Genomic DNA, 22,430 nt, shown 5'->3' with positions numbered 1-22,430 from the left:
ATGGAGAGGATCTAGCTCAGGCCCATGCAGGCTCTGTGGGTGCTGCTTCAGTCTCTGTGAGACCCTATGAGACCTGCTTGATCAATTCTGTTCTCCTGGTGTCCTTGATTCTATGGCTCTTACAATTCTTCCTCCCCCTCTTCCACAGGGTCCCCTGAGGTCTGTGGGGAAGAATCCCATGGAGATCTCCAATTTGAGCTCTCTCTCTGTCTCTCTTCTATCTCTTCTATCTCTTCTCTTGTCTTCTCTCTCTCTCTGTCTCTCTCTCTCTCTCTCTCTCTCTTTCTCTCTTTCTCTCTCTCTCTCTCTCTCTCCTTAATATTTTGTTCTGGTCTTTCATCCACTCCCATCAGCTGCCAGAGGAAACCACTCTGGTGATGACCAGGTGAAGCACGGTTCTATTAGCAATTATTTTTTAAGTAGAGGTATCTGGGCCAGCAAGATGCTAAATGGGCCAAAGGGCTTACCACCTGATGATCTGAGTTCCATCTCCAGGATTCACATAGTGGAAGGAGAGAAATGACTCCCATCAAGTTTACTTCTGACCCCCGTGTGCACACATGCCATGGACACACCCACACATAATTAAACAATGAATGGATAATAAATAAAGTTTGAGGGAGGTTTGACCATCTGTCCATTTAGATCAGACTAGCTTGAGTGTCTTCTGGTCTCCTTCCTTCTACCAAACACGTGCTGTGATTACAGGTCTGCCCTACCATGCCTGGTATTATGAGATGCCGGGGATCAAACATGGGGCTCCATGTGTGCTAGGCTTGCATGCTAACACTAAGCTATGACCTCAGCCCAATTGGCTTCATTATTATAAAACACTCTAGTTTTTACTTTCTTTTCTCCTTAATTGTGTGTGTGTGGGTGTGTGTATGTGTGTGTCAGTGCGTGGGTTTGTGTACACAAGTGCCTACAGAAGCCAGAAGAAGGCGCCCCGTTACTCCTGGAGCTGGAGTTTTAGGTGATTGTGAGATACCCTATGTGGCTTCTGGGAAATGGACTTAGATCCTCTGCAAGAGCAATAAGCACTGAGCCATTTCCTCCACCCCTTCTCAAACCAGGACATATATTACACTCATCCCATGAGACCCTGCACAACACATAAAGGAGGTACAGAAAGTTTTCACAATTATTTTAGCTAAATAATTGAAGTGTTTTTTTCTGTATTTATTGACTTTTTTAGTTCATTTGAGCTGTTGTGGTCAAACTGCTATTAGCATATTAGATGCATCAGATGTCATCATGGTCAGTGTGGACAGCACAATTGTGATGTTATATAAATCCGGTGTGGAATGATCAAGTCAAGATAATCAACCTATCCTAAGAGGGTGGTGTGGTAAGAGGACAGGAGAGAAAGGACTAAAAGACACTTTGTTCAGTAAGGGTAGGAGGGCTGGAATGGTCACTCGGGGGGTAAGGGCATTTCGTACTCTTGAGAATACTCAAGTTTCACTCTCAGAACCCACCCTGGGAGTCTCACGACTGCTTTTAAGACAAGTTCTGGTGTTTGACACCCTCTCCTGGCTTCCACAGGCACCTGTGCTCACACAGTACATACTAGCTAGTGCAGGCACGTACATACACACATAAATAAACATTTAAAGATTTTATGACTTAATGATACACAATGCCTTGTGTGCTAATAAGGAAGTACTCATTGTTCATAATAGCCAGGAAGTGGCATTATCCTAAGTAGCCATCAGCAGGTGGGTGGATAAATAAATTGTAGTACACATGCATAACAGAATTGTATCAGCCATCACAAAGCAAGAAATCCTGCTATTTGCAGCCGCAAGTATGAACTGTTAACAGAAAACATGGTACTCAATGTAGTACAATAGGCACAGAAAGACAAACACTGCATGTCGCCAAGACATTTGAACTCAGAAGCAGAATGTAGTTAGCAGAGGCTGTGGAGAAAGGAATTTGAAGGTAGAAGGTATAATGTTTCAAGAAAATAGGAGGTGTGCTACACCAGGAAGCAACTATATTTAGGGATAATTCAGACTGGCAAGATAGCTTAATGGGTAAAGGTGCTTGCTGTCAAACCTGATGACCTGAGTTCAATCCCTAGGTCTCACATGGTAGAAGGAGAGAATGAAACTGTCCCCTGAGAGACATACACACACTCACCTGCATCCACGCACACTTGCATATACACATGCACACAGTGACACACAGACACATGCATGCAAACAAAAACATGCTAAGTAAATGTAAGTTTTTAAAATTAATATAGTGTAGGGTCCGTGGTAATCACTCAAACTGTACAGTGCTCACTGTGCAAGCCTGAGGACCAGAGTTCAAGCCCCCTAACCCATGAATAAAAAGGAGGGGGTTGTGTGCTCTAAGCCAGTCAGGAATACTATCATTAAAAATGGGGGATGGGAAGATGGCTCATTTGTTAAGAGCACTTACTGTACTGATTTTGTAGAGGACCTGGGCTCAGGTCCCCTCACCAATGTGGCAGATCACATCTACCAATGAATCCAGTTCCAGGGGATTTGATGCACTCTTTTGACCTCCCTGGGCACCATAAGTGGGCACACACATGCATGCACATACCGCATGCACACACACACACACACACACACACACACACACACACATGCACGCTCTCACACAGTACAAGCATACATGCAGGCAGAATACTCTAATACACATAAAACAAAAATGAATTCTTTAGAAAAATAAACAGCACCTGGGGAACGACAGGCAAAGCTGACCACTGGCTTCTACATGCACATTCAAGTACACACACACAGAGGCACAGACACACATACACAAACATACACATCCCAGGACTCTGGAGGCAGGGAGATCTCTGAATTCAAGACTCTCCAGGTCTATTGAGTGAGTTCCGGGACAGCCAGGGCTACACAAATAAAGCCTGTCTTGAAACCCCTGCAATCCCAAAAAAGATTTCAAAATTTGCTAACAATAAATGTCAAGTTCTCCCCCATGACATAAATATTCCAAAATGATATTTAGCTTAATTAGTCATCTCACACTGAATATATTTAATGCCATTTTGTACTTCACACATACACCAGATTATGATTGTCAGCTTGCAGCAAAATTTTAAAAACCTGTAAATGCTAAGCACTACTTCCAGGCTACATTTGTAAAAGGTGAGGACCCGGAATACATGCTGCTCAGAAACACCCAGTGGGGTGTGTGAATATCCCAGGTTCTGTGCTCGCTGGTAAGAATGAGTCTTTATCTGGACAAGTAGATCCGTGGTTATGAGCCCTGAGCCGTTGGTGTAAGCAGAGAACTTTAGCTTGGCCCCCCCGCACCCAAATTCATACAACCCCAAGGGATCCCATACCCTCTTCTGGCCTCCGTGCATGCACTCATGCTTTTTTTTTAAATCTTAAAAATAATAAGAGTCTAAGCTCATGGGGGTGGGGTGGGGTAGATGACCTTCCCCTGAGCAGCTGCAAGCCGAGGGGTGGGAGGATTGTCAATGTTTGCTCTCCAGCACAGCTGTTCTGGGTCTACTGGGGAAGGGCCAGTGAGAACTTGCAGCCAATGGGCATTAAGCACTCGCTAGCCTGAACTGCCTCAAAGGCTGTCACCACCCGGGTGTGGAGTGGAGACAGAGGGGCTCTCTTGCAGAGGTTGCCCCTTTGCAGAAAAAGGCTCCGCGCTTGAAGGTGAGCTTTTGGGTTACTTCTACCTCAGTTCCAGCTGGTTCTCTAGATTATCACCACCTCTCTCAGGCCAGTTAACTTGTGCTGACTCTCCCCCCTGCTCTGTCTTTAGACCAGAGAGAGCTAAGGGGTCGAAGGATCTCGTTGGGGTGGAGATAATGTCACCCCAAGTTTGTTTTTCATACAAACCTGGACTGTGGGGCATTTAGGAAGTGCCTTCGCCCCTCCAAGTCCTGGATGTTAACTGGAGACATGCAGCTGGCTGGGGGTGAGCTGATGTCTGGGCCACATTTTATGGGAGTCTGGGTTGTTGCTGGGTTAACTGCGAGGCTCATGAACCACTGTGACTTATGGTTTGAGAGTTGCTATATGACCTGAGGGATTGTTTGTTGCGGTTGCCAAGTGAGAAAATCTGAATGGGACGCTGACCAATTTGAAAGAGATTTGAAGCCCTGCATTCTATTTTCCATGTATGTGGATGCACCCATGTGGGAGTCATGGGACAGCATGAAAGACATGCTTCTCCCCTCCCACGATGTGGGCTCTGGGGGTCAAACTTGGGTCCTCGGGCATGGCAGTGGGCATCCTTACCGCTGAGCCCTGCAGGTTTCCTTGCTTCTATCAAGTCATTCCAGACACTCGGGGATGAATGGGTGTGTCTGGGAAGGCAGGAATGATAGTGGAAATGCAGGGTAAAGGAAACTGATGCTTTTTGTTGTGGTTGTTGTTACTGTTTGGGGTTTATGTTTGTTTTTAAAAGACTTCACTCTGCAGAAAACATCCAGGGCAGCTTTCAGTCCTCCATGCTTCCTCATGCCCGCCCCCCTCAGATTTCCCCCAAAGTGTCTCAGCTGAATCTGTTTTCTCAACCCTGTGTTCTGGTGGGGGAGGAGGGAGTTTGGCGGCTTCCAGTCTGATCTATTAAGAAATCTGGGATGTTCTAAAGTACTTTAACCCAAGGTATAAAGTCATAAATTGCTTCGCCACACATAAGTTTTGAACACGGGATTAAGGAAAACATTGTAGTTTTTACTTTTTATTTATTTTTGCTTACGTTAAATTAAATGATGTACTGTAAAACCCTTCCCCTAAAAAACAAACAAACAAACAAACAAACAAAAAGCCAGCAAGAGTCTCTTCTGGGGGGAAGAATTATTTGCTCTCACACCATTCTAAAAAGTGAAAGTCCTTTCCTTCCACCCTGCTAAAGCATTTACCCAAGGGAACTCCTTTTTCTTCAGCAGTTCAGGGGAAATGCCAAGGGGTGAGATCTATGTATATATCTAAAGTTGTGTGAATGCAATGTTTAGCCTTCTTAGACTGAATTTTCCACCCAATGGTTGAGAGTTTTGTTTGTTGCTGTTTAGCTTTTTTGGTTTCCATATTTTAAAACATCTAGATAAATCTTAATAAAAATGTAACCATTTAAATTTTGAGCATTAAATTATGCTCATAAAATTTTGAGACTGGTCTCTCTATGTAGACGAGGCTGGCCTTGGAACTCAAGAGATCTGCCTGCCTCTGTCTCCCAGTGCTAAGATGAAAGGCTTGCACCACCACACCCAGCTAATACTTTTTAAATTGAGTCACACTGAAGTCAATGTTCTTCCTATAGAGAGATGCCTAGCCACCTAGGGGATTGTTGTGTTTTCATTTGTCTGTTCTTTAATTTCATCTGTTTATTTGGCTTTTAGAGACAAGATCTTGTTAAACTCAGACCAACCAACCTGCCAACCCCTAAATTACTGAGATTACAGGTATGAACTACTATGTTCAGCAAGCATTCAGTTCTGACTAACAAACATAGACTTCAATGTTTGCTGGTCATCAGTGCTTTGGGGGACTGTCCCTCACCCATGAGTATGGATAAACCACCATACAGCACGTTTTAGTTTTTATTAAAATGATGGTTAGGTTGCAATTGCCTTTCAGTGTGCATTGTAGGAAGCAACAGACGTGAGGATGTCAGGAATTCTCCCTGCCCTTGGCTGATCTTTGTGTCCATACCCCTCAGCAGGTGTTGATTATGCTGACTCAGAGGCAAGCTGCTCAGCTGTACGTGGTGTTTAACCTCCTACACATGAGGCTCCTGCTTCTACTGATGGACAACTGGGTGTGTCCCAAGGGTGCAGAGCCTCCTCTTGATGTAAATGTACCCATGTGTCACTGATCAAGTCCTAAATGGTCTTTGCTTCTCTCAGCAAGGCTGGGTGTCATTTGTACTTAGAAGTTAGCTGTGTTGTACTTCATCAACTGGAATGTCTCAGAAGCCCATTAATTGCAAGTGACCTTATTTTATTCTTGCACTTAGTAGCTAGCTTGGAAATAGTGTTTTGTACTATTTTAAGCATATTACTTCATTGTGTTTAGATTATTGTGTTTTGGATGTCTGATAAAATTCTGATTTTTCATTAAAGAACAAAGTTAGTTGTGTTGCTCAATGCCCTAAATACTGGTACCTGTTTCTCTGTCCACTGAAGTAGGGACTGCTCTTCACAAGAACCACAATAGCCATGCCTAAGATGGCATTGAAGACACACTCAGCTTGGTATCAAAAAATATGCATCACTATAATCCTTAATGCTGTGAATAATAATGACTTTACGTGCAGTTGGAAGACACACTCATCTGTTTGAGTCACTCAGTCTTTTGCTTATTGTACTAAGGTGAACTTGCTGGTTGCCGTTATGAATTAGTAGAACTGTGAAAGGTATTCTTCATTCTATGTCTCAAGTTAACCAGTCCAGGTCATTGAGTTTCATTGGTTGGTTCTTTGGGGGAACTGGTTAATTTTGTGTGTGCATGTGTGTTGTTTTATTTTCTACTTTTTTATGGGATTTTTTTTTGGTTTTTGGTTTTTTATTTTTTGGTTTATTTTATAGGTATTTTTGTGTTTTGGTTTGGTTTTTTGTTTAGGTTTTTAAATAAATTTTATTGGAAACAATCTTACATAACAATTCCAGTTTCCTCACCCATTCTCCTATGCCCTACACTGACACCCTCATCTCATTCTCCATCCACTCCCCAGTAGGGTGTGGTCTTCCATGAGGGATCATCAAAATCTATCAAGTCATTTGGAGCAGGGCCTAGGCCTTCCCAAGTATATCTAGGCTAAGAGAGTATCCCTCCATGGGAAATGGGCCCTGAAGTCCATTCGTGCATAGGGATATATCCAGGTTCATCTGCCAGAGGCTCCATACACTACCCAGTGCTCCTAGCTGAAACCCACATTCAGAGGACCTGATTTGGTCCTCTGCTGGTTTCTCAGCTATCAGTCTGGAGTCCATGAATTCCCACTTGCTCAGGTCAACTGTTTCTGTGGGATTTCCCACCTTGGTCTTGAGGTCTTGATCCTTTGTTCATCACTCCTCCCTCTCTGAAACTGGATTCCAGGAGTTTGCTCAGTGCTTAGCTGTGGATCTCTGCTTTGGCTTCCATCAGCTACTGAATGAAGGCTCTAGAATGGCATTTAAGGTAGTCATCAATCTCATTGTAGGGGAAGGGCATTTAAGGTAGCCTCTCCACTATTTCTTAGGTTCCTAGTTGGGGTCATCCTTGTGGATCTCTGTACAATTCCCTAGTGCCAGATTTCTCGTTAAACCTACAGTGGCTCCCTCTATTGTCTCAATTCTTGCTCTCCTCTATTCCTCCCCCCACTCAATCCTCCTGATCTCATGTTCTCCCCCAGCTCCTGTTCTCTCCTGCTCTATCTCATACCTCCCTCCCCCCATTACTATCAAGTTTTTCAAGGACTCTTGTCTTTTCCCCTTCACTGGGAGAACCTTGTAGGTCTCTCTTATGGACCCCTGGTTTCCTAGCTTCTTTGGAAGTGTGAATTGTAGGTGGGTAATCCTTTTCTCTGTGTCTAATATCCATATATATATATATATATATGTAAAAGTGAGTACATACCATGTTTGTCTTTCTGTGACTGTGTTACCTCATTCAGGATGGTTTCTTCTAGTGTCATTCATTTGCCTGCAAAATTCAACATTGTTTTTTTTTCTGCTGAATAGTACTCCAAGTACTCTATTGTGGAAATATAACATATTTTCTCTATCCACTCTTCAGTTGAGGGGCATCTCGGTTGCTTCCAGGATCTGGCTATTACAAATAACGCTACTATGAATATAGTGGAAGAGAAGTCCTTATTGTATGAATATGCATCTTTGGGGTATATGCCTAAGAGTGGAATTGCTGGATCTTGTGGTAGACTGATTCACATTTTCCTGAGTAATATCCATACTGATTTCCACCAGAAGGGGAGGAGTGTTCTCCTTTCTCCACACCATCTCCAGCATAAAGTGTCATTGGTGTTTTTTGATTTTAGCCAACTGAGATGGTATCTCAGTTGTTTGATTTGAATTTCCCTGATGGCTAGGGATGTTTAGCATTTTCTGAAAAGTATTTCAGACACTTTAGACTCCTCTATTGAGAATTCTCTAGTTCTGTGCCCCACTTTTTAATTGGATCCTTTTGGTGATTTGGAGATTTGTTTCTTGAATTCTTTGTAAATTTTGGAGATAAGCCCTCTGTCAGATGTGGGGTTAGTGAATATCTTTTCCTAATCTGTGGGCTGCCTTTTTGTCTTGGTGACTGTGTCCTTTACACTACAGAAGCTTCTTAGTTTCAGGAGGTCTCATTCATTGTCGATCTTAGTGACTCTGCTACTAGAGTTAAGTTCAGCAAGTGGTCTCCTGTGCCAGTTCTTGTAAGGGTACCTCCCACTTCTAAGAAGCTCAGTGTGGCTGGATTTTTGTTGAGGTCTTTGATCCATTTGAACTTGTTTGTCATGGTAATAGATATGGATCCATCTGTAATCTTCTACATGTCCGTATCCAGTTTTGCCCGTACCATTTATTGAACATGCTTTTTTCCATTGTATTTTAGCTTCTTTGTCAAATATCAGGTTTTCATAGGTGTGTGGATTAATATCAGGGTCTTCAATTTAATTCCATTAGTCTACCTGACTGTTTTGTGCCAATACCAATCTGTGTTCATTTCTATAGGTCTATAGTAGGGCTTGAAGTTAGGGATGGTGATTCCTCGTAAAGTTCCTGTATTGTACAGGGTTGTTTTGACTATCCTGGGTCTTTTGTTTTTCCATATAAAGTTGAGCATTATCCTTTCAAGGTCTGTGAAGAATTGTGCTGGGATTTTGACAGGGATTGCATTGAATCTGTAGATTGCTTTTTGTAAGATTGCCATTTTTACTATGTGGATCCTACCTATCCAAGAGCATGGGAGATCTTTCCATTTTCTGGAATCTTCTTTAATTTCTTTCTTTATGACAAGAACTTTAAGTAATTACAGAACTTTCACCTTTTTGGTTAGAGTTACTCCAAGATATTTTATGTTTGTGGCTGTTGTAAAGGGTGATGTTTCACTGAATCCTCTCATAGTATCTTTACTTTCTATATATAGTAGGGATACTGTTTTTTTTGAGTTAGTCTTGTATCCTGCCACTTTGCTGAAGGTGTTTATCAGCTGTACGAGTTCCATGGTAGAATTCTTTGGGTCACTTACATAAATTATCTTATCTGCAAATAGTGAAAGTTTGATTTCTTCCTTTCCCATTTGTATGTCTCTATCTCCTTTTTGTTGTATTGCTCTAGCAAGAATTCAAGTACAGTATTGAAGAGATAGTGAGTGGACAAACTTGTCCTGTTACTGATTTTAGAGGGAGGAACTGCATTGATTTTTTTCTCTCAATTTAGTTTAATGTTGGCTGTCAGTTTGCTATATATTGCCTTTATTAAGTTTAGGTATGTTCCTGTTATCCCTGATCTGTCCAAGACATTTATCCTGAAAGGGTTGTTGGATTTTTGTCAAAGGCTTTTTCAGCATCTAGTGATATGATCATGTGGTTTCTTTTACAGATTGTTTATGTGGTGGGTTACATTGATGGATTTTTGTATGTTGAACCATCTGTGTCCCTGGGATGAAGCCTGCTTTATCATGGTAGTTGAGTTTTTCTGATGTTTTCTTGTATTCAATTTGCCAGTATTTTGTTGAGCATTTTTGCATCAATATTAATAAGTGAAACTGGTCTTCAATTCTCAGTCTTAGTTGTGTCTTTGTGTATTTTCCGTATGAAGGTAATTGTAGCCTCATAGAAAGAGTTTAGCAATGATCTTCTATTGTGTGGAAAAATTTAGGGAGTATAAATTTTGTTTGAATTTCTGGTAGAATTCTGTACTAAAACCACCTGGCCCTGAAGATTTTTTTTGGTTGGGAGACTTTTAATGATTGTTTCTATTTCGTAGGTGTTATAGGTCTATTTAAATTGCTTATTCTTGATTAGTTTTGGTAATCCATTTCCTTTAAATTTTCCAACTTGGGGAGTACAGGTTTTCAAAATATGACCAGATGATTTTCAGGACTTCTGCAGTGTATGTTATGTCCCACTTTTCATTTCTGATTAGGTTAATTTGCATGTTCTCTGTCTGCCTTTTGGTTCCTTTGGATAAAGTTTTGTGTATCTTGTTGCTTCTTTCAAAGAACCAACTCTTTCTTTCATTGATTCTTTGTATTTTCTTTCTACTTTATTGATTTCAGCTCTCGATTTGATTATTTCCTTGTGCCTACTCCTCCTGTTTGAGTTTCTATTTGTTCTATAGCTTTCAGGTGTCCTGTTAATTCTCTAGTGTGTCTATTCTCCAGTTTCTTCAGGTGGGCACTTAGTGCTTCAAACTTTCCTCTTAGCACTGCTTTCAAAGTGTCCCATAGGATTGGATATGTTGTACCTTCATTTTCACTGAATACTATGAAGTCTCTGATTACTTTATTTCTTCCTTTAGTCAGGAGTGATGCAACTGAGCATTATTTACTTTCCTTGAGTTTGTGGGTTTCTGCAATTTGTGTTTTATTGAAGTCTAATTTTGTCATGATGGCTCAACAAGATACAGGGGTTATTGCAATTTTTTATCTGTTGGTTTGCTCTATTGCCCAATATCTGGTCAATTTTAGAAAAGGCTCTATGTGGTGCTGAGAAGTATGTATATTCTTTGTGTTTACATGGAGTGTTCTATAGATATCTGTTAAAGCCAATTGGGTTATAAATTCTGTTAGTTTTGGTTTCTTAAGTTTCTGTCTGGTCCTGTTTAGTGGTAAGAGTGGGGGTGTTGGAAGTCTCCCACTATATGTGTGGAGTTTACTGTATGATTTGAATTTTAGTAATGTTTCTTTTACAAATGTGGATGCATTTGTTATGGTGCATAGATATTCAGAATTGAGACTTCATCATGATGGATTTTTCCTGTGATGAATGGGAAATCACCTTCTTTGTCTCTTTTGATTAATTTTAGTTTGAAGTATAACTCATTAGATATTAGGATAGCTACACCAGCTTGCTTCTTAGGGCTATTTGCTTGGATAATCTTTTCCCAGCCCTTAACTCTGAGGTTACATCTGTCTTTGAAGGTGAGATGTTTTCTTTTATGCAGCTGAAAGATGGATTCTGCCTTTGTATCCATTCTGTTAGCCCGTGTCTTTTTATAGGTGAGTTGAGAGCATTGAGGGATATTAATGGCCATTCAGTTTTGATTGTTGTTTGTTTTCGATCTGTTTTTGCTGTTGGTATTGTGTGTGATTTTACCCTATTTCTTGCTTTTGGTAAAGTGTGACTATCTATTGCCTATGTTCCTGAGAGTGTAGTTAACTTCCTTGAGTTGGAATTTTCCTTCAAGAACTTTCTGCATGGCTGGATTTATGCACAAGTATTGTGTAAATCTGGTTTTGTCATGGAATGTCTTGTTTTCTCCATATGTAGTGATTGAGAATTTTGCTGGGTATAATAGTCTGGACTGGCATGCGTGATCTCTTATGTTTGTAGAACATCTATTCAGGACCTCCTGTCTTTCAGAGATAACATGGAGAACTCAGGTGTAATTCTGATAGGTTTGCCTTCATATGTTACCTGGCCTTATTCTTTCACTGCTCTCTCTTGATTCTCTAAGTTTGGTGTTTTGACTATTATGTGGCAAGGGAACACTTTTTGTTCGAGTCTTTGATGTTTGGTAAGCTTCTTGCACTTTCTTAACCATGTCATTCTTCAGTTTGGGAAATTATTCTATGATTTTGTGGTGGTGCATGCCTTAAATCCCAGACTAGAGAGACAGAGTCAGATGGATCTCTGTGAGTTCCAGGTCAGCTATAATACTCTCACAATGTTTTCCCCTACTCAGAATTTACAACTGCTGTTTGCCTGACTGTTTGCTCTAGTTTTCCATGTTCTTTCTGCTCCCTGTGCTTCCTAGACATTGATGATCCCTAGTGGTTGTGTATACAAAACAAGAATGAGGCTCTGACTTCAGTCTCTTGTATTGCTGTGATTAACATGTAAGAGACCCTGGCTTTAGCCTCTGGTACTGTGTGTATGACGTTCATGATGCCTTGGTTCCTAGTGGTAGTACTGTGTGCATAGTCATGAGATACTGGCTTCAATCTCTAATGCTTATTTGTGCAAAATACACATGAGGCTTGGCTTCAATCCCTAGTGGATGCATGTACTTAGCAAGCATGAGGCTCTGGCTCAGTCTCCAATGATAGCATGTCCATAAAGTACTGGCTTCAATCATCTATTGCACTTAGAAAAAGTTTCTTGGTCTTTTCTGGTGTTGTCATAAACTTACTTAAAAAGGAACTCTGCTCTTAAATCTGCCATGTAATGCATTTCAGATACTAAGTAGTTAGTTTTTAAATTTCTGTTTATTGTATGTGCATAGGTGTTTTACATACACATATATCTGTCTAAGGATTTTAGATCTTGGAGTTTCAGACAGTTGTTAGCTGCTATGTGGATACTGGGAATTGAGCCTGTGTCCTCTGGAAGAGCAGTCAGTGCTTTTAATATCTGATCATCTCTTCAGCCACAAGTAGTTGCTGTTTGGCCACAGAGTAATACTCCATTGTCTAAATGTGTCACATAGTCTTTATCCATTCTTCAGTTGAGGAGCACCTAGATTGTTTCCAGGTTACCTAAGTAGTGGTTTCAAGGCTACACAAACCTCATGCTTCCTACCCAAAAACTTAAGTTGGTCATTAATTCACTTTTATTGTTTTTGAGGCAAGAAGCAGGTGTCATTTTGAGTGACAAGAATCATTCAAGAGTCTAGTGATGAGCCAGGCATGATAGTGTTACAACTTCAATCCCAATATTTGGATTGGGAGGTACAGGCCAGCAGATTTGAGTTCAAGGTTAGCTTGGTCTACATAGCAAGTTCTAGACCAGCTTGAATTATAGAGTGAGACCCTGGCTCAAAAATATTAGTCTGTGATGCCTCCCAGCCACCCTCCTGATGGCTGCCTGAATGAATTCACTTGGTGCTCACGATGGCCTAGGAGATTCCTCCAGGCATAAACTGGGTCAAGACTTGATCTAATTCTCCACAGTCATTTGGACATTGGAGCATTCTCATCCCCAGGTGGAGCACTTAGACTGTGACTTATTAACAGTGCTCTCTTCCTCTCTGTTGCAGAAGACTCAATGAGTAACCTGGAAGAAGACAGAGAACAAATCCAGAGTGACCAAGGGCCAGATGAGGGACAGGCCACAGGTTTGCATGAAGGGTGGGGTGTAAACATGGATACACTTAAAGCCACGTGGTTTACAGTGTTACCTAAATAATTAGATCCCTGAACTCTTTTTTGTTGTTGTTTCTGTTGTTACAAAACAAGGATTCTCTGAGTAGTCCTGACTGTCCTGGAAATCACTCTGTATACCAGGCTACCTTAATCACACAGAGATGCACCTGCCTCTGCCTCCCCACTGCTGGCATTAAATGTGTGTGCCACCGTCTCCAGGATAGACCTATGAAATCTTATGTGTATGCATACTGGCATGAAGTTTGGTTCCCAGCACATCAGGTGACACATAACCCCTGGTAACTCCAGTGCAAGAAATCCAACACCTCTGTTCTCCACAGTTAAGAAGATCTCGCCGGGCGGTGGTTGCGCACGCCTTTAATCCCAGCACTTGGGAGGCAGAGGCAGGTGGATCTCTGTGAGTTCGAGGCTGGGCTGGATCGATAGCCTCCGAAACAATACAAAGAAACCCTGTCTCATAAAAACCAAAAAAAAAAAGATCTCACATGTACCCATGCAGACATGTAATTGACCTTTTGAAAGGGTAGTGTTTCAAGGGGAGAGAAAGCAAATGTTAACCTCTTTCATCCCCATGGGCAAGCACACATATAAACTGCACTTAACCACATAACAGACACATGTGCACACACAATTCTACGAAATTCTCTAGAAAGAGGTGTGGGAGGGTAACTTGATGTTCCTCAGTTCTAGGTAACTACCCTATGTGCCTGTCCTTATACCTCTATTCACATTGACCTCAGTGTTTATTTCAGGGTATTAGACTTTAATTTCTGATTTTGTTAATTAACATGCTCTCTGTGTCCTTTGGTTAATTTAGACAAAGGTTTCTCTACCTGGTTGATTTTTCTCAAAGAAGCAACTCTTTGTTTCATTGATTCTTTGCAATGTTTTCCTGGTTTCTGCTTGATTTTTTTCAGGCCTCAATTTGATTATTTCCTAGAGTCTACTCCTCTTGGGTAAGTTTGTTCTTTTTCTTCTAGAGCATTTAGTTGTACTATTAATTCTCTATTGTGACTGTTCTCTAGTTTCTTCATGTGGGCACTTAGTGCTATGAACTTTCCTCTCAGCTCTGCTTTCAAAGTGTCCCATAAGTTTGCATATGTTGTGTCCTCATTCTCACTGAATTCCAGGAAGTCTTTAACTTCTTTTTGTATTTCTTCCTTTACCCAGCGATAGTGCAATTGTGCATTGTTCAATTTTCCGTGAGTTTGTAGGGTTTCTGTGATTTGTTTTATTATTGAATTTTAATTTTAATGCATGGTGGTCTGATAAGATACAGGGGGTTATTACATTTTTTGTATCTGTGGAGATTTGATATCTTTCCTATTATGATGCCGATTTTGGAGAATGTTCCATGTGGTGCCAAGTAGAAGGTATATCCCTTTGCGTTTGGGTGGATTGTTCTATAATTATCTGTTAAACCCAGTTGGATCATAACTTCTATTAGTTCTTTTGTTTAAGTATATGTCTGGAGGCCCTGTCTAACAGTGAGAGTAGAGTGTTGAAGTCTCCTACTTCTAGTGTGTGACATTTTATGTGCGATTTGAGCTTTAATGTTTCTTTCACGAATGTGGGTGCCTTTGTAATTGGGGCATAGATGTTCAAAATTGAGACTTCAACTTGATGGACTTGTCCTTTGAATATGAAATAGCCTTCTTTTTGAATTTTTAATTTTTAAATTTTAAATAGCTTGTTTTACAAGTAATCCCAGTTCCCTCTCCCTCCCCTCTTCCTGCACCCCCTACCATCCCCCCAATCTCCCACCCTATTGCCAATTCCTTCCACATAGGGGATATCTAGAGTCTGTCATTTCACTCAGGGTAGGGGCCAGGCACTCCCCTAAGAGTCCAGGCTGAGAGAGCATCCGTCTTTGTGTTATGGACACACGATATCTATTAGTATTCGAGGGATAAACACCGATACACTGCTCAGGACTCCATAGGTTGCCCAGGCCTCCTCACTGACTCTCACATTCACGGGGTCTGGATCAATCCCATGCTGGCCTCCCAGCTGTTAGTCTGGGGTCCAAGAGCTCTCCCCTGTTCAGATCAGCTGTCTCTAATGGTTTTGCCAGCCCATTCTTTGCCAATTTGCTCATTGTTCCTCTCTCTCTGTTGCTGGGTTCCTTGGGTTCAGTTCAGTGTTTAACTTTGGGTGTTTGCCTGTGCTTCCATCAGTCACTAGATGAAGGCTCCAGGATGGTTATAGACATCAAGTTCATTATCAGGAATGGGCATTCGGGGTGATCTCTACAATATTGCTTAGCTTGCCAATTGGTGTCATCCCTTTAGATCACTAGCGGTCACAATGGTGCCTGATCAGTCTTCTAACCTATGATTCCCTCTTTCCCCTATCCTACCCCCCAGTCAACCTTCCTGTTCCCCCGTGACCTACTCTCTATTCCTCTTCTCCCCCTCTGTTTCCCAGCTCCCCCTCCCCACCCCTTGCCCTGTTCCCCACCCTTTCAGAGTATCTTGCCTCATTTCTCTTCTCTTGGGGTACCATGCATATCTTTTAGGTTCTTTCCTGTTTCCCAGACTCTGTGTCATTGGAAGTGCACACTGGCACTCTTCTGATTCATGGCTAAAATCCGTATATGAGTGAGTACATACCATGTTTGATTTTTGTGACTGGGTTACCTCACTCAGGATGGTTTCTTCCAGTGCTATCCATTTACCTGTTAATTTGAAGACTCCATTATTTTTTCTGCTGAGTAATACTCCATTGTGTAAATGTACCACATTTTCTCTATCCACTGTTCAGTTGAGGGGCATCTAGATTGCTTCCAGGTTCTGGCTATTACAAATAATGCTGCTATGAATATAGTGGAGCAGATGCCCTTGTTGTATGAATTTGCCTCTTTTGTATATATGCCTAAGAGTGGAGTTGCTGGGTCTAGTGGTAGATTAATTCCCATTTTCCTGAGGAATCTCCATACTGCTTTCCAAAGTGGCTGGAAGAGTTGGCACTCCCAACAGCAGTGGAGGAGTGTTCCCCTCTCTCTACATCTTCTCCAGCATAAATTGTCTTCGGTGTTTTTGATTTTAGCCATTCTGAGAGGAGTAAGATGGTATCTCAAAGTTGTTTTGATTTGTATTTCCCTAATGGCTAAGGATGTTGAACACTTAAGTATCTCTTGGCCATTTTAGCCTCCTCTATTGAGAATTCTGTTTAGTTCGTTACCCCACCTTTTAATTGGACCCTTTGGTGTTTTGGAGACTTGCTTCTTGAGTTCTTTGTATATTTTGGTGATTAGCCCTGTGTCAGATGTGGGGTTAGTGAATATCTTTCCCATTCTGTGGAGTGCCTTTTTGTCTTGTTGACTGTGTCCTTTGCCTTACAGAAGCTTTTTAGTTTCAGGAGATCCCATTTGTTAATTGTCGATCTCAGTGTCTGTGCCACTGGTGTTATGTTCAGGAAGTGGTCTCCTGTACCAACTCGTTGAAGAGTACCTCCCACTTTCTCTTCTAGAAATTTCAGTGTGGCTGCATTTATGTTGAGATTTTTGATCCATTTGGACTTAAGTTTTGTACAAGGCGGTAAACATGGATCTATCTGCAGTCTTCTGCATACCAGTACCCAGTTATGCCAGCATCATTTGTTGAAGATACTTTCTTTTTTCCATTGTATAGTTTTAGCTTCTTTGTCAAAAATCAAGTGTTAATAGGTGTGTGGAACAAAAACAGGGTTTTCAATTCAGTTCCATTGGTCAACCTGCCTATTTTTGTGTCAATACCAAGCTGTTTTCAGGACTATAGCTCTATAATAGAGCTTGATGTCAGGTATGGTGATGCCTCCTGAAGTTCCTTTATTGTATAGCATTGTTTTAGCTATCTTGGGTCTTTTGTTTTTCCATATAAAATTGATTAATGTTCTTTCCAGGTCTGAAGAATTGTGCCAGAATTTTGATAGGGATTGCATTGAATCTGTAGACTGCTTTTGGAAAGACTGCCACTTTTTATGTTGATCCTACCAATCCAAGAGCATGGGAGATCTTTCCATTTTCTGGTATCCTCTTTGATTTCTTTCTTTAAAGAATCAAAGTTCTTGATACATAGGTCTTTCACTTTCTTGGTTAACATTATCCCCAGATATTTGATGCTGTTTATGGCTATTGTAAAGGGTGAGGTTTCTCTGATTTCTTTCTCAGTTACTTCATTGTCTGTATATAATAGGGCCACTGATTTTTTTTGAGTTTACCTTGTATCCTGCCACATTGCTGAAGGTATTTATCAGCTCTAGGAGTTCCCTTGCAGAGTTGTTTGGGTCACTTATGTAAACTATCATATCATCTGCAAATAGTGAAAGCTTGACTTGTTGTTTTCCTATTTCTATCCCCTTGATCTCCTTTTGTTGTCTTATTGCTGTAGCTAGAACTTCAAGTACAATATTGAGGAGATATGGAGATAATAGACAGCCTTGTCTTGTTCGTGATTTTAGAGGAATTGCATTGAGTTTCTCTCCATTTAGTTTGATGTTAGCTGTTGGTTTACTGTATATAGCTTTTATTATATTCAGGTACATTCCTGTTATCCCTGATCTCTCTAGGACCTTTATCATGAAGGGGTGCTGTATTTTGTCAAAGGCTTTTTCAGCATCTAGTGAGATGATCATGTGGTTTTTCTTTCACAGTTTGTTTATATGGTGGATTACATTGATAGATTTTCTAATGTTGAACCATCCCTGCATTCCTGGGATGAAGCCTGCTTGATCATGGTTGGATGATTTTTCTGATGTGTTCTTGAATCCAGTTTGCGAGTATTTTATTGAGTATTTTTGCATCGATATTCATGAGGGAAATTGGTCTATAGTTCTTTCTTAGTTGTGTCTTTGTGTGGCTTGGGTATCAAAGTAATTGTAGCCTCGTAAGAGTTTGGCAGTGAGCCTCCTGCTTCTACTGTGTGGAATACTTTGAGGAGTATTGAAATTAGGTCTTCTTTGAATTTCTGGTAGAATTCTGCACTGAAGCCATCTGGGCCTGGGCTTTTTTTGGTTGGGAGACTTTTGATGACTGCTTCTATTTCCTTAATGGTTATAGGTCTGTTTATATTGTTTATCTGCTCTTGATTTAGTTTTGGCAAGTGATATCTATAAAGGAAATTGTCCATTTCCTTCAAATCTTCTAATTTTGTGGAGTACAGGTTTTCCTCAGAGTCTGTTGTTATGTCCACTTTTTTATTTCTGATTTTGTTAATTAGCATGCTCTCTCTCTGTCTTTTAGTTTGGACAGATGTTTTCTATTTTGTTTCTCAAAGAACCAACTCTTTGTTTCATTGATTCTTCTCAATGTTTCATTGATTCTTCTCAATGTTTTCCTGGTCTCTACTTGATTTCAGCCCTCAATTTGTTTGTTTCCTGGCATCTGCTCCTCCTGGGTGAGTTTGCTTCTTTTTGTTATAGAACGTTCAGCTGTGCTATTAATTCTCTAGAATGACTGTTCTCCAGTTTCTTCATGTAGGCACTTAGTGCTATGAACTTTCCTCTCAGCACTGCTTTCAATGTCTCCCATAAGTTTGCAAATGTTGTGTCTTCATTCTCATTGAATTCCAGGAAGTCTTTAATTTCTTTTTGTATTTCTTCCTTTACCCAGGGATGGTGCAATTGTGCATTGTTCAATTTCCATGAGTTTGTAGGGTTTCTGCGATTTTTGTTATTGTTGAATTCTAATTTTAATGCATGGTGGTCTGGTAAGATACAAAACAATTGGAATAACCCTCTGTATCTGTGGAGATTTGCTATGTTCCCTATTGTGTGGTCAATTTTAGAGAAGGTTTCAGGTGGTTCCAAAAAGAAGGTATATCCCTTTGTGTTTGGGTGGAATGTTCTATAGATGTCTGTTAAACACAGTTGGATCATAACTTCTATTCTGTTTAAGTTTCTGTCTGGAGGTCCTGTCTAGTGGTGAGAGTGGAGTGTTGAAGTCTCCTATTAGTGTGTGAGATTTTATGTGCAGTTTGAGCTTTAGTAATGTTTCTTTCACAAATGTAGGTGCCTTTGTATTTGGGGCATAGATGTTTAAAATTGATACTTCATCTTGATGGACTTTTCCTTTGAATATGAAATGCCCTTCATCTCTTTTGATTTTAATTTGAAATCTAGTTTGTTAGATATTAGAATTGCTACACCTGCTTGTTTCTTGGGTCTGTTTCATTGGAAAATCTTTTCCAAACCCTTTACTTTGAGATACTGTCTGTCTTTGAAGTTGAGATGTGTTTCTTGTATGCAGCAGAAGGATGGGTTCTGTCTTCATATCCATTCTGCTAGTCTGTAATTTTATAGGCAAGTTGAGGTTGTTGACATTGAGGGATATCAATGACCATTGATTGATACTTGTTTGTGCTTCATTTATTTGTAGTAAAGTTATTTTGTGTAGTTTCTCCTCCCTTTTTCTTTTAATGTTTTGTAAAGTGGTGTTATATATTGCCTGTGTCTTTGTGAGTGTAGTTATCTTCCTTGGATCCAAGTTTTCCTTCTAGCACTTTCTGTAGAGCTGGATTCATGGATATGTGTTGTTTAAATCTGGCTTTGTCATGGAATATTTTTTTCTCCATCTATGGTAATTGAAAGCTTTGCTGGATATAGTCGTCTGTGCTGGCATCCTTGTTCCCTTAGCATTTGTAGGACATCTGTCCAGGATCTTCTGGCTTTCATCATTTCCATTGAGAAGTCAGGTGTAATTCAGATAGGTCTGCCTTTATATGTTACTTGGCCTTTTTCTATAGCGGCTCTTAATATTTTCTCTTATTCTGTAGGTTTGATGTTTTGATTATTATATGGTGATGTGACTTCTTTTTCTGTTCCAGCCTATCTGGTGTTCAATAAGATTCTTGTATTTTCATAGGCATATCCTTCTTTAGGTTAAGGAAGTTTTCTTCTATGATTTTGTTGAATGTTTTCTGTGCCTTTGAGCTGTATTTCTTCGCCTTCTTCTATACCTATTCTCAGGTTTTGCTTCTTCATGGTGTCACATATTTCCTGGATATTTTGTGTTAGGGATTTGTTGGTTTTGAGGTTTTCTTTGGTTGATGACTGTATATCCTCTGAGTCTTCAACACCTGAGATTCTCTCTTCTATCTCTTGTATTCTATTGGTGATACTTGCATCTGTAGTTCCTGATCCTTTACCCAGCTTTTCCATTTCCAGCATCCCCTCATTCTGTGTTTCCTTTATTGTTTCAGCTTTCAATCCTTCAACTGTTTGAGTTGTTTCCTTCATATGTTTGGTTTTTTTTTCTTGGTACTCTTTAGATTCTTTGAGAGATTTGCTTATTTCTCGAATTTTCTCCCCCATTACATGGATTTTTTTGTTTTTTCCTCTATTTCTTTAAGGGATTTCCTCGTTTCTTCTTTGAGGGTCTCTATCATCTTCATAAAATGATTTTTAGGTCTGTCTCCTCTGCTTCATCTATGTAGTGCTTTTCAGGTCTTGTTGGCATTGGTTCCCTAGATTCTGGTGGAGTCATGTTGGTCTTTTAATTGTTGAGTGGGCTTATTCTGTCTTCTTCCGATCTCTTATTCCAGTGGGTGTTTGTGGGGGGGGTCTTTCTGTTTCCACTGGTCTTTCTTCCTTCCTGAAGCTGAAGCTGGGATCGCCGGAGTTTGAGGCCTGGCTGGGGTCACTGGAGGTTGGGACTTGGAAGGGCTGATGTCTTTCCTGGGTGGGCAGGTAGTCTGGATGCCAGGAGCAGTCCCAGAAGATCCAGCGGATGGGTGTAGGGCACAGGATGGGGATGGGGAGTGTTCCCCCGGAGACCCAAGTTTACCTGGCTGGCTGTTATCGCCAGAGTTTGGGTCCTGGAAGGGCTGATCATCTTTTTTGATTTTTAATTTGTAGTCTAATTTGGTAGATATTAGGGTTGGTATACTCGCTTGTTTCTTGGGTCCCTTTCATTGGAAAATCTTTTCCCAACCGGTTACTCTGAGGTAACATCTGTCTTTGAGGTTGAAATGTGTTTCTTGTAGGCAGCAGAAGGATGGGTTATGCCTTTGTATCCATTCTGCTAGTCTGTTTCTTTTTATAGGCAAGTTGAGACCATTGAGGTGAGGGATATTAATGACCATTGATTGGTGATCCTTGTTTGTGCTTGATTTATTGGTAGTGGTGTTATTCTGTGTAGGTTCTCCTCCCTTTTTCTTTGGTGTTTGGTAAAGTGGGATTATCTACTGCCTATGTCTTTGTGAGTGTAGTTATCTTCATTGGGTCCAGGTTTTCCTTCCATCACTTTCTGCAGAACTGGATTCATGGATACATATTGTTTAAATCTGGCTTTTTCATGGAATATTCTAATTTCTCCATGTGTGGTAATTGAAAGCTTTGCTGGATATAGAAGTCTGGGCTGGCATCCTTGTTCCCTTAGCATTTGTAGGACATCTGTCCAGGATCTTCTGGCTTTCATCGTTTCCATTGAGAAGTCTGCTATAATTCAGATAGGCCTGCCTTTATATGTTACTTGGCCTTTTTCTTTAGCTGATATTAATTTTTTCTGTAGGTTTGATGTTTTGATTATTATATTGCAAGGTGACTTTTTCTGGTCCAGCCTTTTTGGTGTTCTGTGGGATTCTTGTATTTTCACAGGCATATCCTTCTTTAGGTTAGGGTAGTTTTCTTCTATGATTTTTGTCAAATGTTTTGTGTAAATTTGAGCTGTATTTCTTCGCCTTCTTCTATACCTATTCTCAGGTTTTGCTTCTTCACGGTGTCGCATATTTCCTGGATATTTTGTGTTAGGGATTTGTTGGTTTTGAGATTTTCTTTGGTTGATGACTGTATATTCTCTGAATCTTCAACACATGAGATTCTCTCTTCTATCTCTTGTATTCTATTGGTGATACTAGCATCTGTAGTTCCTGATTGTTTACCCATCTTTTCTATTTCCTGCATCCCCTCCTATGTTTTCTTTGTTTCTATTTCAGCTTTCAATCCTTCAGCTGTTTGAGTTGTTTCATTCATTTGGTTGGTTTTTTTTTTTTGGTACACTTTAGATTTGTTTGTTTCTTGAAATTTTGGCTTGTCTTTTCCTCCATTTCATGTATTTTTTGTTTCTTCTATTTCTTTAAGGGATTTCCTCATTTCCTCTTTGAGGGTATCTATCATTTTCATGAAATAATTTTAAAGGTCTGTCTCTTCTGCTTCATCCATATTGTGCTTTTCAGGTCT

The 22,430-nt window shown here is 40.5% G+C and overlaps 1 protein-coding gene across 11 annotated transcripts in view; it reads left to right on the top strand.

Annotated features, from left to right (window-relative positions):
• Positions 1–3,554: 3,554 nt before the first annotated feature.
• LOC101842133 (NACHT, LRR and PYD domains-containing protein 5-like) overlaps positions 3,555–22,430 on the top strand; it is a 49,829-nt gene continuing 30,953 nt past the window's right edge. For 2 of the 11 annotated variants that reach the window (XM_040734179.1, XM_040734175.1), the window contains exons 1-2: positions 3,685–3,936; positions 13,148–13,225. In XM_040734179.1, coding sequence (XP_040590113.1) covers positions 3,906–3,936; positions 13,148–13,225 — 109 coding nt within the window. In that variant the 5' untranslated portion in view covers positions 3,685–3,905. The other 9 variants (XM_040734184.1, XM_040734181.1, XM_040734177.1 and 6 more) reach the window with 8 other exon arrangements.

The sequence above is a fragment of the Mesocricetus auratus genome, unplaced genomic scaffold (assembly GCF_017639785.1).
Source record: "Mesocricetus auratus isolate SY011 unplaced genomic scaffold, BCM_Maur_2.0 Super-Scaffold_100037, whole genome shotgun sequence".
NCBI classification, from domain to species: Eukaryota; Metazoa; Chordata; class Mammalia; order Rodentia; family Cricetidae; genus Mesocricetus; species Mesocricetus auratus.
The sequence above is the reverse complement of the archived record's forward strand: the minus strand, read 5'-3'. Positions and strand labels throughout refer to the sequence as shown.